The sequence below is a fragment of the Diadema antillarum genome, unplaced genomic scaffold (genome assembly GCF_040938485.1).
Source record: "Diadema antillarum isolate AM-2024a unplaced genomic scaffold, OU_Dant_1.0 seq00000348_RagTag, whole genome shotgun sequence".
NCBI classification, from domain to species: domain Eukaryota; kingdom Metazoa; phylum Echinodermata; class Echinoidea; order Diadematoida; family Diadematidae; genus Diadema; species Diadema antillarum.
In genome coordinates, this window is record NW_027271358.1 from 1,304,849 (window position 1) to 1,319,420 (window position 14,572).

The 14,572-nt window shown below is 37.7% G+C and overlaps 1 protein-coding gene across 1 annotated transcript in view; it reads right to left on the reverse strand.

Moving 5' to 3' along the window:
* Positions 1–1,063: 1,063 nt before the first annotated feature.
* LOC139731036 (N-acetylglucosamine-1-phosphotransferase subunits alpha/beta-like) overlaps positions 1,064–14,572 on the reverse strand; it is a 45,166-nt gene continuing 31,657 nt past the window's right edge. The window contains exons 21-29 of the mRNA XM_071641918.1: positions 13,789–13,985; positions 10,760–10,912; positions 9,218–9,392; positions 7,920–8,005; positions 7,523–7,621; positions 6,043–6,210; positions 5,234–5,324; positions 3,768–3,872; positions 1,064–2,108 (exon numbers count right to left, since the gene is read on the reverse strand). Coding sequence (XP_071498019.1) covers positions 3,792–3,872; positions 5,234–5,324; positions 6,043–6,210; positions 7,523–7,621; positions 7,920–8,005; positions 9,218–9,392; positions 10,760–10,912; positions 13,789–13,985 — 1,050 coding nt within the window. The 3' untranslated portion in view covers positions 1,064–2,108; positions 3,768–3,791. The remainder of the gene's footprint in view (positions 2,109–3,767; positions 3,873–5,233; positions 5,325–6,042; positions 6,211–7,522; positions 7,622–7,919; positions 8,006–9,217; positions 9,393–10,759; positions 10,913–13,788; positions 13,986–14,572) is intronic.

Below are 14,572 nucleotides of genomic sequence, written 5' to 3' on the forward strand. Positions count from 1 at the left end.
TTAAAATGTCAGAGTGCAGGTATTTGGGGAACTGATGATTTTTACTTGACTTTTGACCCTTTTATAAGTTTATGCATTGAGTAATTTTCAAGGTATTGAGAAAAAGTATAATTTCAGTATCAAATGGGAAAATAGCATTATCTAAACCTGGCCTTTGACCTTTGACCTCACAGTTCCAAAGGGAATCACTGTTAGGTTGAACATGCATAAATATGTAAGTTTCATGATGATACCTTGAGTTACTTTTGAGATATGGAGGAAAAAGTGCAATTCAGCACTTTCACTTGACCTTTGACCTTTTGACCTTTGACCTTTTGGCAAGAAACTTCCCACAGAATATATATTGGGTAATACATGTATACATCAAGTAAAAAAAAAAAAAAAAACCTTCAGGCATTGCATAAATATAAGGAAAGTAGTGATATTTTGAGGAGTTGACCTTGACCTTTGACCCCCTGACCTTTGAACCATGAACCCCAACTTCCCTAGATAATCACTGCCCATTGGAACAAGCATACAATTTGTATATACTAAGTTCCATGAAGATACCTTGAACCATTTGCGAGATATGGAGAAAAACATTAATTTTCAACCTTTTTTTCACAAAATAAGCTGTGACCTTTGACCTTTGACCCCGTGACCCTAAAATCCAAACAAAGTATTATCCCCCCAGGATATACCCTCATACCAAGTTTGATGTAAAACCACCACACGGTTCTTGAGATATCGACAAAAACAAAACGGGACAGACGGACGGATGACCCGAAAACATAATGCCTCCGGCCACTTCATTGGCGGAGGCTTAAAAAAAACCAAAATGTAACACTGTATTGCAATATATGACAACATAAGCAAGATAATACAATAGTCTGCAAATTTGCACCAACATAATTTACTACAGAAGTATCATAGAATAATCACAGAAAAACACAATGATGTTCATAGGGAATCCTGTTATAACAAGGTTGAACTTAGCAAGAATCTGCTTCTAACAGGTATCGGGGGGGGGGGGGGGGGGGGGGGGGGGGAGGCCATGCCTGTGTAAACCTAAGGCATTGTGTAAACTCTCTCATTACAAGTAATTCTGAGGACCATAACAAATACATTAAGAATTTGAATGTGAAGGTAAAAGAGCAAGTAACTAACTTGGAAAAGTGGGACCATGTTAGAGCCGGCTAAGGAGCAACAGATTTCTGACCTCTTAACCCATTGAGGACAGACCGATTTTGCTACAACACATTAATCAATAGTCTGATCTCATGAAATAAAGGTGCATGAAAGGTTTCCAGATTGCAATCTTTCTATTTTGTTCCTGCACAAATACAAGGATCTCCTTATGGTGAAAACAGTATGGCTGTCCAGACAACCTCATTATAACAAGATTCCCCACACATACAAAAGTGTTCCTAAACCTTGCTCAGAAGTCCACACGAGTTACAAGGTAATGGATGGTATCTTCTGAAAAGTTCCATACAAGTCTTGTTCAGAATTAAAAGCATGATATCTACAGAAACAAAACAAAAATGAAAGAGAGCAATCAACTTGGAGGGCAGAGCTTACATAAAATAAATGGTGTGTCTTACACCCTACTGTAACAGACAAGGTCTATTTCCCACACTAACCTTCTATACCAGGACAGAACCTACCTGCACATGGTTTATTTTTCTGTTTTTTGAAGGCATTCTATTCAAGGTACAAGGAATACATGTAGCCTTCCTTTCTTACAACATTTCTTGGCTAATCCTTGCCTCTGCTAAGAGCAAATTGCATATTTCTAAAGACTGCAGGAATGAGAATTCCACACTGCTGGTTCACCCTTGGTTGGTGCCAGCTCTTTTCTACACATTGCTGAATGTGACAGGAATAACATCGTTTGTGCAGCGCTTCCAAACATCATGAAGAAATAGCACATTCTTTGCAGCTATTACTGTTGAGGTTTGCACATAAGAGAAGAAATCCTCTCAAAGGTGCATGCTACAGACAAGGTGAATACAGAGCACTGGCCTATCATAGGGAGTGGGCAGTTGATGTCATTGCCAATGGATGATAACACACACAATCTGTAGAGACCCTGTGTCAGTCTAGGACTGCTTCTACATGTTGACAATCTGTAACAGCAAGGGAAACCAAGAGCAAGTAGAGTTAATAAAGTCATGTCTAGCAGTTGTCATGGCAACTACAACTCTAGGCTGCTCCTCCTAGAGATGGTGGCCCTTTCTCACAAACGATCGTGGAGCTCTTGAAAAACAACTAAAGTCAGTGTGTAAACTCAGTAACGTATCAAAATGTTCAATTTTGATATATGGACACATTCACCTGGTTATCTAGACCTTCTGAAGCAATGGCCATATGAGGCCTTAGGAATTCTGAGGGAAAAAAGATAATGCCTGAACTTTTTTGTTGTTTTTCATTTTTTTACTACCATAACACCCAGTGTACAATTGTACACAGAAAAGTTTTAGCTTCTGCAATTGTAATATCAGCTACCCTCATCAAACAAGTTCGAAGATTGTGATAGCAAGCTACCAAGACAAGTAGGCTACATTTCAAGATTGCCTAAATGGTACAGTATTCTGAGGTCAGCAATCGACTATCAGTAAGTTTCATCAGCAACAGACCAATGCCCACTTGATGACTATGTCAGCATCTGCCAATCATCAAATAACATCACTATAGCATCCTACATGCCCCTCTACATGCATACACATTATCATGCAACTGTGACCTTTAGAAACTCTTTTATATATTTGGTGATTGAAATTTCACCACCAGTGTATACTAGTTAATATGAATTCTCTTTGATGTTGCTCTACACACATCAGACATACTTCATTGTGCTGTACAGTCAGCTTCATGGAATAGCAAACATTAATGCACAGACAAACAGCCTTGTTCCATGCACCATTAACATTGTCTTGATGAGCAGCATTTCTCTATTTGCTTTTCATGTGCACAAGTGCAACAGCAGTGTCAGCTTAGAAGCACAAATGTTTAAAAATCAATATCATCATCATAGCATTGATGGTCTTCTACTCCTTAACTGATGACATGAATCATGACTAAATAACATGTAAAAAATGTTTTAACATAAAAAGTGCCATGACAAAATCAATTCAAAAGTGGCAAATGAATATGAAATCAATGTAATTACATAAAATAAAAGTCATGGAAACAAATAAATGTGAAGAAAGAAGAAAGGCAAATCATGCAGCTGTGCTGAAACACACACAAACAGACTTTGATGTGCCACAGGTATTTGTAATCAAGGGTATTTAACTACTCAGCTCCACATTTATTAATGCAACAAATGGATATTACTGAACCACATACAAAAGTCAAACCCAAATATGTGAAATTTTGATAAGTCAGGCTCTAGCTGACAATTTTAGATCAGAAATCTTCACGCTTTTTAGCATGTTGCCTCATTTCTGTTTTATAACCACATTTTGTTTTTTTAATATGGATGGTATATCTGAGTGGTAAATTCAGAATGAAGAATAATTGAGAATATTGTTGTCATGCAACCTTGTTTAGGATTTACAATGTTCCATCAAAAATTCTATTTGAAGGCACAGTCATTTAATGTGGTCAAGTGGAATTTGTAATTTCTCCAAAACAAATAACAATATTTTTTAAAGGGGGTGGGGAAGAGGAAGAGGGTGAAAGAGAAAGAATTTTCTCCAAATATTGACCCCTTAAAAAGAGCAGTGTGGTAATGGTATAACACCCTTGATTGCTACAAGACAGTAAGCACACAGTCTCCTCACAGAATACTTCAGGCTTGGGTGAGGTTATACATGCTGTACCGTTTCTGCCACACCACTTCCTCTCCACCGCCGTCTGCCAAAGCAACGCCGTTTTAGTGCTAATAACTGGAGAGAGATACGAGGGCATAAACATATAAAGCAATAGATCACTCATGCCACAAAATCCAAGCATCAGTTTTGTCTAAACTGGTGCTACTTGAAATTCCAACACAGCAGGTATGAACTCATATGTGACCATACAGGTACTATTAAACTACTTTCAATTGTAAGCTTCAATATTTTAATCAAATTTGTCTATTACATGTGGAGGAAGAAACAATAATTTTGACCTACAACAAAGCAATGGCCTAACAGTGAGATACACAAGCATATCGTGACTTTCCTCAAGTACCATTCAGATGTTTAGGGCACTTTCCAGGTATCACATTCAAAGACACTTTCTTTTTTCTTTCTATTTAACTTACAAATTTTAAGCTAATTTTGAAGGGATAATGAGAGACATTCATCCAAAGAATCCGGGCTTTGGCTTGTCATCAAGTATTCATAACTCCATCAAAAAACAACATATGTGACCCTGCATCACAAAACCAACAAAAAATCATCGGACATGAATTTTCAGTTTAGGGCAGATTCTAATAAAGCATACTCTAAACTTTAGAATGATGTATAACTTAATTCAAATGGACTCTCCAAACCTATCTCAATATTGTAAAGAAAGCACACACTCTGGACAAGTGCACACTGAGAAAAGACTAAGAGGTTCTGAAGTATAGGGTCTATTCAGGCACTTAAGCTCTACCAAGCCCTGCTCTTGCCAAGGAATGAGACAAAAAAACAGGATGTAAAACCCCAAAGCAACAATGAAGTGATTACCAGATTAAGTTGAAATTGAGCATGCCCTATTAACACATTCTATACATGACTAACACCAACTTTCAAAGCAGTAGCATCATCCTTTCAAAAGAAATTAGAGTTGAAAGTCAAGAGTATGTAAAGGGTTTTTAAAATGGAAAGAGGCCCTTAAGACATACCTAATCACACTACTCTACAAAAAAGAAAGTGTGCTAGAAAAACTGCTAGAAACACAATTTCCCGGTCATTTATGATCCCAAACTTTAGAATAATGTACAAGCAGAAAGGCTCTTTCAGAAAATGTGGAAAACTTTGACTAGGTTGACCCATCTTGCCTATTCTGAGTCTTTATGTAAAATCAAGCCATGTGACTCTTTGTTGGTTTTGTGATGCACAATCACATTATTACCAACAACTTAAAGATGTAGCAAGACATGAGATGGACACCTTTCACTGTGATACATATGCAGTCAAAAGTTTGTCTCATTAAGTACTATTTTTTTTTTTTTAATCATTTGATAAGTATTTAGTGCATATCTATGTTTATTTCTACATATAAAAAAGAGATAAAATGAGTAAATTCTTTCTGTGGTATCACTGACATGTATACTTACATGACTTGAACAGAAGGAGATGATGCTAAAAGTGATAAGAGCTCCTAACGACAGGTGGGTCCAGAATCTTAACCAGTCTCGATATCTCCTCCTGCAAGGATAGAAAGAGAGAGTCTTCTGTACATGTAAGCCTTCCAGCTTGCAATAATGTAAAGTCTCTTCACTCTCACGAGTGCCTCAAAACCTCCTTCATGATGACAATAAAACATGCTAACACTAAAACTATTTCCACGTAGCAGCTGGAATTTATTGATTGCATGTGAAAGACCAAAAATACATGTGTTTCAACATTTACTTTCTGTCAAGCAAAATAAGACAATTCACCATAGACCTACGTACCCTGTCTTCAAGAAAGAAGTCTGTCATCACTGTTTATACATGGTGAATGGTTTGTAATATCAGAAATGCATCCCTCTGCACTTAATGCTAGTCTATTAGAATAATGGCCTATGTATGTGTGATGAAGACAATTTTCTTTAGCATGCATTATTAGCATTATTATAAAAGATATGCCACAACCCTCAAGCAAGATTAAATCATCCCAAAATTGGTGACTAACAGAGGACTACAACCCATTTCACATAGCTTCTCAAAATTATTTTGCTTTAACTGCTTTTTCTCCTTATTTTTATTTTTTCCTTGGTTTTAAGGATGCATGAGCACATATTTGAGTGCATTAAGGAACTCATATATTGCCCCCCCCCCCATATCCCATCCCACAGTGGTTACTGCTCATCAGGAGTGAAAGGATACTGGGTTATCATTACATGAACAACCAAAAAGCAATTTCTATTTTACAAAGTACTTACCATTCTCGTAACTCATCAATATGAAGGAAGCGATTTCTGTACTCGCGTGGAAGCTCAAATTGAGACGGTATTGGGAAGAGAGATTCGTAGAAGTCTTGAAGTACTGCCTTGACCATGTAGGCATCTTTACTTGTGTGATCAATATTGTCATTCAAACAAACAAATTTCCTGCAAGAAAAGAAAGTTTAAAACAAAATAAGCATAAACAGTTTAGTCAAGATTTACTCTACTGAGTGCCGTCCTACATAGGGATCCAATTTTGTCAACATGTCTGTTTTTTTTTTTACATTTTCACTTCAAGAAACAACTCTTTGCTTGACAGACATCATTTCGATTCAGATTTCTTCCAAGGTAAATTGATTTATGAAAAGGTTTTTCATGATTGAGGTTCAATTTAATGATTAAATTTCAAAACTGCACATTCCAAATTGTGTTTTGTCCATTATCATTTCTGCTGTTAGAGTCATAAACTGTTTTCTACGAACACATATACAATCTGAATATACATGTACTTCTATTTCTTTCATGTAATGACAAAATGAATAGGTTTTGATCCTCAATTTAGATGCATGCTTTAATTTGAGATACTGTGATAATAATGTAAAGGCACAGTCTATCTGATCTGCTACAAATCTTTGAGATGTGGTCATAGTTATCAAGCTCTTGTATTTTGGTGGGTTTTTTTCTAGCATACTTTAAATGCACTACATACAGTAGTAGAACGTCATGGGAGGATACAGTCATCACACTAACTTCTCCCCCATTTATTATCAACCCCTCCCAGTGCATCTAAGTCACGGCTATACAATCTTTATAACTCTTGCTCACTTGGTATGATCAATATGAACTAAGTGTAAGGAAGTCAACAGGCAAGTAGAAAATGTGGATAATTCTATCAACAATTGACAACAACAATGATCCCCAAATCAATACTCAAAGGATTTCATTTAGCCATCAACAGAATTGACAAACATGATGACATTTCTTTTTCCATGAACACTTTTTCTGAGAACAGCAATAAAGGTTTCCCTGAAATTTCCAGTTTCCATGTCAAAACAATCAATAACACTGTCATTGTGTGTCCAGGATTTGTCAGTATGTCCAACATTGTAGCAACAGGTGAGTTCAGATTCATGTTCCAGCAGTTGAGTACTTTTATATAATTATTCACTGTCTATATTCCCGCACACTACCACAATTTTCTGTATCACACATAGTGTACGCGAACCACTTGTAAACAATGAGAGCTCATTAAATTGTCTGTCATGCTTGGTAATGTGGGAACCTATCGGCATTTGACACTTTGGTTTTGCTGTGTTTTCTAGCATATCATAATGAGTAGACTTTCCACAGTCAAAGACTCAAAATATATGATTTAAAGACACTATAATCTAACACTTGCAGATGCCGTATCCATAAAGCATTCCAAAACATACTGTCAAATGTTGAATGGCAAATATGTAACTATGAGCTGACTTACTTTGGATGTTTGCGTATGTCGTCCAGTTGACCTATGACCTTGGAAACATTGGTCTGAATCATCTTGAAGGCGATTTCATCCTCGCCCATTAACTCATATCTGAATGGAGGCAAAGCAAGATTATAACAGAGAAGTGCTTGAAAGAAACAGATGCAATGCACAGATTTATCGCTGCTTTAAATAGTGAGACAGGATAAAAGGAGTTTATACGACGGTAAATCTGAACGAGGCAGTTACAGCACAACTTATTTCAAAAACACTTTAATGTCATTTTCATGCCATTCTGCACTTATAACATCAAACAGATATGAAACTTTTTAATTAATTTTTCTTGGTACTTCGTTACACAGCACTTTGAGTGCAAACAGATATATATGACATGACCTTTGACACTTACTTGTACATGGTTTGACCCTTGACACTTCCCTGCATCTTGTCAATCAGTGGTGGGCAATGCATCAGGAGATCCTTGGTGACTTGAGGCTGAGCATAAAACATATATTGTCATTCAGTCCATTTCAAGTCCTTTGATTACCCTATGTCTAGATGCAGCACTTCATTGCATAAAGCAGCATCATATGAATAGATGGACAATGTGGCTTACTGTAAGAGTGGAAATTTTTGCAGTGTTGAAATTTTCGCGCATTTTGCGCAATCAGAAGATGGCGCAAAAATAAAAACAGGCAAATATTTTTGCTTGCTAGATGTTCCAGTAGTTGATGTCTTGATTCCGCGGAATTGAAAACACACAAAACTCTTAACTGGCCAAGCACGAAAAATTAGTCAAGCGAAAATATCCACTCTTACAGTAAATCATATCACATACCAGAGGACCACATAAACTCAAAATGCAAAGTTGATGTTTTTTAGTGAGTGGAGTGCCAGGTAGTTTCAAGGTCCATATGGTGCAGGAAGTCTAATACTACAGCTCAACTCTTTGAGGTCACGATGACTGTTTGCTTTATCAAAGATGTAGTTTTCTCATCAGTTGGTTCATCTCTTGACATACTCAGCACACATGTTATAACTCATTCTGACACTGAAATACAGTACACTGTACCTCTTGTTGTGTTTTCTTGTACAAAATCTTGCAAAAGGTTAATATGCCATGGCTCTTTTTTTTTCCATGGGTTTGTGTAATACAGGAGCCTTGCTCAGAAAAACAATGGATGAAATTTATGAGATATGGAGGAAGGCCTATTGATGTAACAATGACTGCCAAGGGATAGAGTCACCTGAAGTCAAATGGGGTTCTAAGAATGTACAGCAGTTTGATGAACAAAGGAAAAAGGTGAAGAGCACAGGCCTTGGGTAGTAATATTGATTAAAGTTAGCCTGAGACAGTCAAAGAGGTAGGAGAGGTATTAAGGGGGAAAGACTCAGCATTACATGAAAACAATAATCTTATCACTACATGGCTCTATATTAGAGAAGCAACTGTGCTTCCTCATTGGAACAATTTGCATGATAGTTCACAGTCTTGGGGCAAATTGTTTGTTGTATAGGGCCCCATTTTTTTCTCTCCCTTCTTTCTTTAAAACACAACAACAACAGTGTTGCTAATGGTTAAAGCTCAGTTATACTGTTTACAAATACTTTCTTGTGCAAGTCCAAAGAAATTCACTACATTTCTGGTGCATTTAGCATGCCACTGCGTCAAGTTTTGTGCCCAATGTATCTAGAAGTGTAACTCACCATTTTTTCCTCATAATACTTCTCAATTGCACTGTCCGCTGGTTGTGTCAGTTTCTCAGTGATGTTCTCTGCACAGGTAATGATTAACTTCTCCAGTGAGGTCAGGGTCTTGAGGTCAAGGGGCAGATCATAGAGCCTTGTCGCCAATGTACGGATCTCCCGATCAGACAGGACTCTGAATGTTGTATTGATGTAATGTGAATACAACTGAGAAAAACATCCTAGCCATCAAGGCAATGCAGTTGAAACAATTTGAGCACTAAAGATGAAATACACATTGAATGTTGCACTGACATGAAATCATCCAAGATATATATGGAGTAACAGATAGGACATGCAATTCTACTTTAATCTATCAACAATAGAAAAAGAAAAAATAACACATAAAACTAGAAATGTCGCTACAGCGACTGGTTATACATGAAATGCCAAACAACATTTCATAAGCTTTGGTCAAAACAACATTTCATAAGCTTTGGTCAAAAAACTGAGGAAGCAGTTAAATCCGCAAGATCTTTCCTTGATCTTCTGCCATTAATATGCCGTTACCATGGCAACATACTTTTGGGTACTGTCGAAAAATGCGTCTTGCACATCTACAACCAAAGGCACACATTTGTACTAAGTTTCATGGAAATTGGGCAAAAACTGAGGAAGTAGTTTGCAACACAAAATTTTCCATCATTTTGGCTCATAATATGTGAGCTGTTACCATGGCAACATACTTTTTGTCACAGTCAAGAAATGTGTCATGCTGACCTATATCCTAAGACAAACATTCAATATGAATTCCATGAGAATTGGAAGAACACTGATGAAGCAGTTTTGCCATGAAGCATTTTGCCCTATATTTTACCAATAACATGCCGTTACCATGGCAACGCACTTTTTGCCACTGCGGAAATATGTGTCTTGCACATTAACATATTCAGATGAACATCTGTACCTAATTTCATAAAAATTGATCAAAAACTGTGGGAGGAGTTCGCGACGCAAGATTTGTACCCATTTTCGCCCATAATATGCCGTTACCATGGCAACGTACTTTTGGGTACTGTCAAAAAATACGTCTTGCACATCTACAACCCAAGGCACACATCTGTGCCAAGTTTTATGGGAATCGGTTGAAAACTGAGGAAGTAGTTCGCGACGCAAGATTTGCAACGGACCGACCGCCCGACCGCCCGACCGCCCGACCGCCCGCTGATTCCTATATACCCCCTTCAAACTTCGTTTGGCGGGGGTATAATAATCAGTATAACATGTTATCCACACAAATTGCTATGTAAAAACAACTAAGCATTGCTTGAAGCAAGAATTCTGTAAAACACGATATATTCGCGGCATGAAAATTTCACGAATTGGAGCCGACGGTCTTTCTCGCAGCATGAAATTTTGGCAACTTGCCACTGGCATCCAATGCATATTGTGTAGGCAAGAATTTTTGCGTGCATTTTAATTTCACGTATGTAGCCGCTCGCGAAATTCGCGAAATTAAAATGCACACGAACATTCCTCGTTTTACGGTAGATGAAAGCATACCCTGAGTCATCCGTATCAAACTCATCAAAGACCTCAGTGACATTAACAATCTTGGGAGTGCCCATGAGGTAGTAGAAGTAGGAGAAGGCGTGTTGCATGTCACGTGGATGTCGCAACCGATGAGAGGAAGTGATGTCATACTCCTCTGTGAATCTATGAGGAAAATTAATACAAAGAGCAGGTGGAAACCAATGAGTTTACATCATGTTCTATTCACACTTGTAACAGATACATGTTATGTTTCTATTAAAATGACCTGCTCAGCTTGTTAACCTAATTACTGACTGGCTAGCTTTTGCATTCTGTCAAATTCCTGAAGCAAACCAATGATTTCAGCCACCAGCTGGATGTTGGTTAGAGATCAATGAGTTTTATCAATGGGAGGGGCAGACAGGTGAGAATATGAACATTGCAGTCTTATTCACTTGGGATTAGTCTTCATAAACAACATTGCTTCTTTCAGCTAACTCGGTCAAAATAAGTTGAGAAGTCAATTATTTGTGCATCAACCCATCAAATGTTGTGAACTGTGCTAACACACTCACCACCTACTGAATGACTGCAATTATCAAATCTGGAGGTCCTCTGTATTCTTTTTTTCATTTATCTTTCTTCAATATTCCTGGTTCTCATACAAATGTGCATGACATTTCCCACCAAGATATCCTGTCTCTTCTGCTTGTACTCTCTCCTTTCTCTGACTACATGTAGATCTCTTGGTCACTGTATTAACTAGAAATGTCGCTATGGCGACTGGTATGCCTCCACCATAATGCATGATTCTCCTAATAGGTCTAGATAGTACATGTGGACAATGTGTGATAACATTTTCAAAAAATTGGCAAAATATTACAATGACAAGTTTGTCACAAATGTGTTGAATGTTCACCTTGACATAGGTTTAATTGGATGAATAGGAGAGCATGTATTTGGGGATTTCAGGACTTTAACTTGACTCTGACCCATTGAGTAATTGTCAAGGTTGGAGAAAAAGTGCAATTTCTGTATTGAGTAGTAAATTGTTACCATTTTTATCTGGGCTTTAACCCTAAAATTCATAAGATAATCACTGTCAGGCAGAGCATGCATAAATATGTAGCAAGTTTCAAGATAACTTGAGCCACTACCGAGATATGGAGGAAAAAGTTAGTTCAACACTTTCACTTGATCTTTGACCTTTTGACCTTTGAGGCAAAAAAAAAAAAAGGAAAACAAAATTTTCCAGAGAATCTATATTAGGTTATACATGCATACACCAAGTGTAAAAAAAATAATCCTGCTGGCATTGCATAAACATGAGGGAAATAGTAAAATTTTGAAGTGTTGCCCTTGACCTTTGACCCTGACCTTTGACCCCATGAACCCTAACTGCTTTAGATAATCACTGCCAGTCAGTACATGTATGTTCCATGAAGATACCTTGAACAATTTCCAAGTTACGGAGAAAAAAGTGAAGTTTTAATATTTTTACTTGACCTTTTAACCTTTGACCTCATGACCCCAAACTTTCACCAGAGAAACTTAATTGGGTAATACATGTATAAAGTAAGTTTCAAGGAAATATCTTTAGGCATTGCATAGATATGGTGGAAATAGTGAAATTTTATGTATTTGACCTTGACCTTTTGACCTTTGACCTCGAGCATGTGCACCCAAAAGTTGATAGGCACAACTTCACCCCCTAATACACATACATGCCAAGTTTCATCAGGATACCTCAAAAGGTTTTTTAGTTATGCTGTCCACAAAATTCATTACGGACGGAAGGACGGACGGAAGGACGGACGGACAGACGGACGGACGGACGGACGGACGGACGGACGGACGGACAACCCGAAAACATAATGCCTCCGGCACCACTTCGTGGCGGAGGCATAAAAATTCCTCTGGAGTGTCTCATGTACATGGGTTTTAGAATGCAACATCAGAGGCACAGTTTATGTGAGATACCATCTAAGTACCCTCTGACTAAGTACCTATTTTTTGTACACTTTATAGCATATGGCTATTATTTGCCCTTTGTTATACCGTACCCATTTAGGGTACCCACATTCTGATAGCAGTATTCAGCTTTCATACAAGCCATGGGGGTCCAGAAAGTTCAATGACCTCTCTGTTTCTCCTCAAGATGTGACTTTGATGCATTGATCAATTCAACTGATGTGGTCTGTTGAGGTGTCTATGCATCAGGTATGCCCCTCTACCCACATCTCTGGACAGTAGAATTCTTTGGATGAAGGGATGCTTTTCATATACCTCCTTCCCCTTCATCATGATGTTCAAAATGTTTTACAACATATCATTAGCCTAATCACAGGAATTGAACCCAAACCTACAATGCACTCACTCCACTCTGTTGGAGGGCATTCCAGTCAGGCTACAACTCTATGGCACACCCACACTATATATAACCTAAATCACATCACAAGCATTCAGATCCCTACGGAGTATCCATTACTCCACATGGGAGGAGAGTAGTGTGGTGGATAAAGTGTCCTATGTAATGACTCAAATTAGAACAACAAAACTCTATGGACATGTTTTCCAAATTAAAGATGTTTTCTGCATCACAAGTAAAGATTGCTTCAAATACGAGAAAATGGCTCAATTCTCAGAAGTACGTTTTTAGGTGAACAGACGTTAGTTTATCAAGGTGTATACCGACTCAGTCATTTCAAAGACTATAGTATATACATGAATACATACATACAACACCTTATGTGAAGTGAATTATTTCAGCCCTCTCTGCTACAAAACAAACAAATAATCAAAAACCACTTTAAGTAGAAAACTACACAATAAACATTATCAGTCATACATCATCACAATTAAAGTAAAAAACAGCAAATGAACATTGAATCCATATCAAGCTGCAAGCCAATATGACAAGAGAGCTGATACCCTAATGCATCCATACAGAAGATTATTAAATGATCATCATCAACCAGTGTACACTGTATGTGCTTGTGAAACTGATATTAGAGGAAAGGCAAGCAGTCTGGAAACAAGGCTAAGCAGATGACACTCACTCTGCCTGGAGATCACTCATAATGCCAACATCAATCATGTGGGGCATGTGGGCGGGAACCTTGCGTGCCTGGTAACCAAATTTCTTGTTGAAAAGCTTGTTGACATGGCGTAGGGAGTCACCAAAGGTGTCAAGGAGATGGCGTTGGGGACCACTCTGCACTGAAAACTGCTGCATGACATCCTGGTGCTCAAGTATCTATGATACCAAAACAGATATGATGACTGTGTACTTGAGAGGTCTAAGGTATGCAGTGTAAAATGTCAAACAGCACATCCTTTCTTTTTTTTTTAATGCAGTGGCCTTGACTTGATAGAGGTGAAATTAATAATGAACATCCTTTCTTCATAACCAGTAGACTACTATGTGGGACCAGCATTAAGCCACACAGATCAAGTCATTATTTCAAGGCATTACACAAACCATAGCCAGGTCTTTTGGCCATTACCAATTACAACACAACACAAAGAGTCATCACATAAACTAATATCCGTTTTCTGTACAAAATTGTAGGTGGTTTTCATATGTAGCACTATTTTAACAATGTGCTAGAAGACATGAAAATTTTGAAGGTTCATGCTGACAAATTGTTTCATGCCTACGATACTGGAAATTATATTAAAGAAAAGGGGGAACACACCAACAAAGAAGCAGTGGCAAGTTTGCTTTTGGTCATTTTTTTTTTTCACGGCTTCTGAGGTAATTCTTTTTCCAATTTCAAGGACTACATATTTTGATATTCACAGAAGATAGTGGGTGGACTATAGAAAACATGTTACAAAATT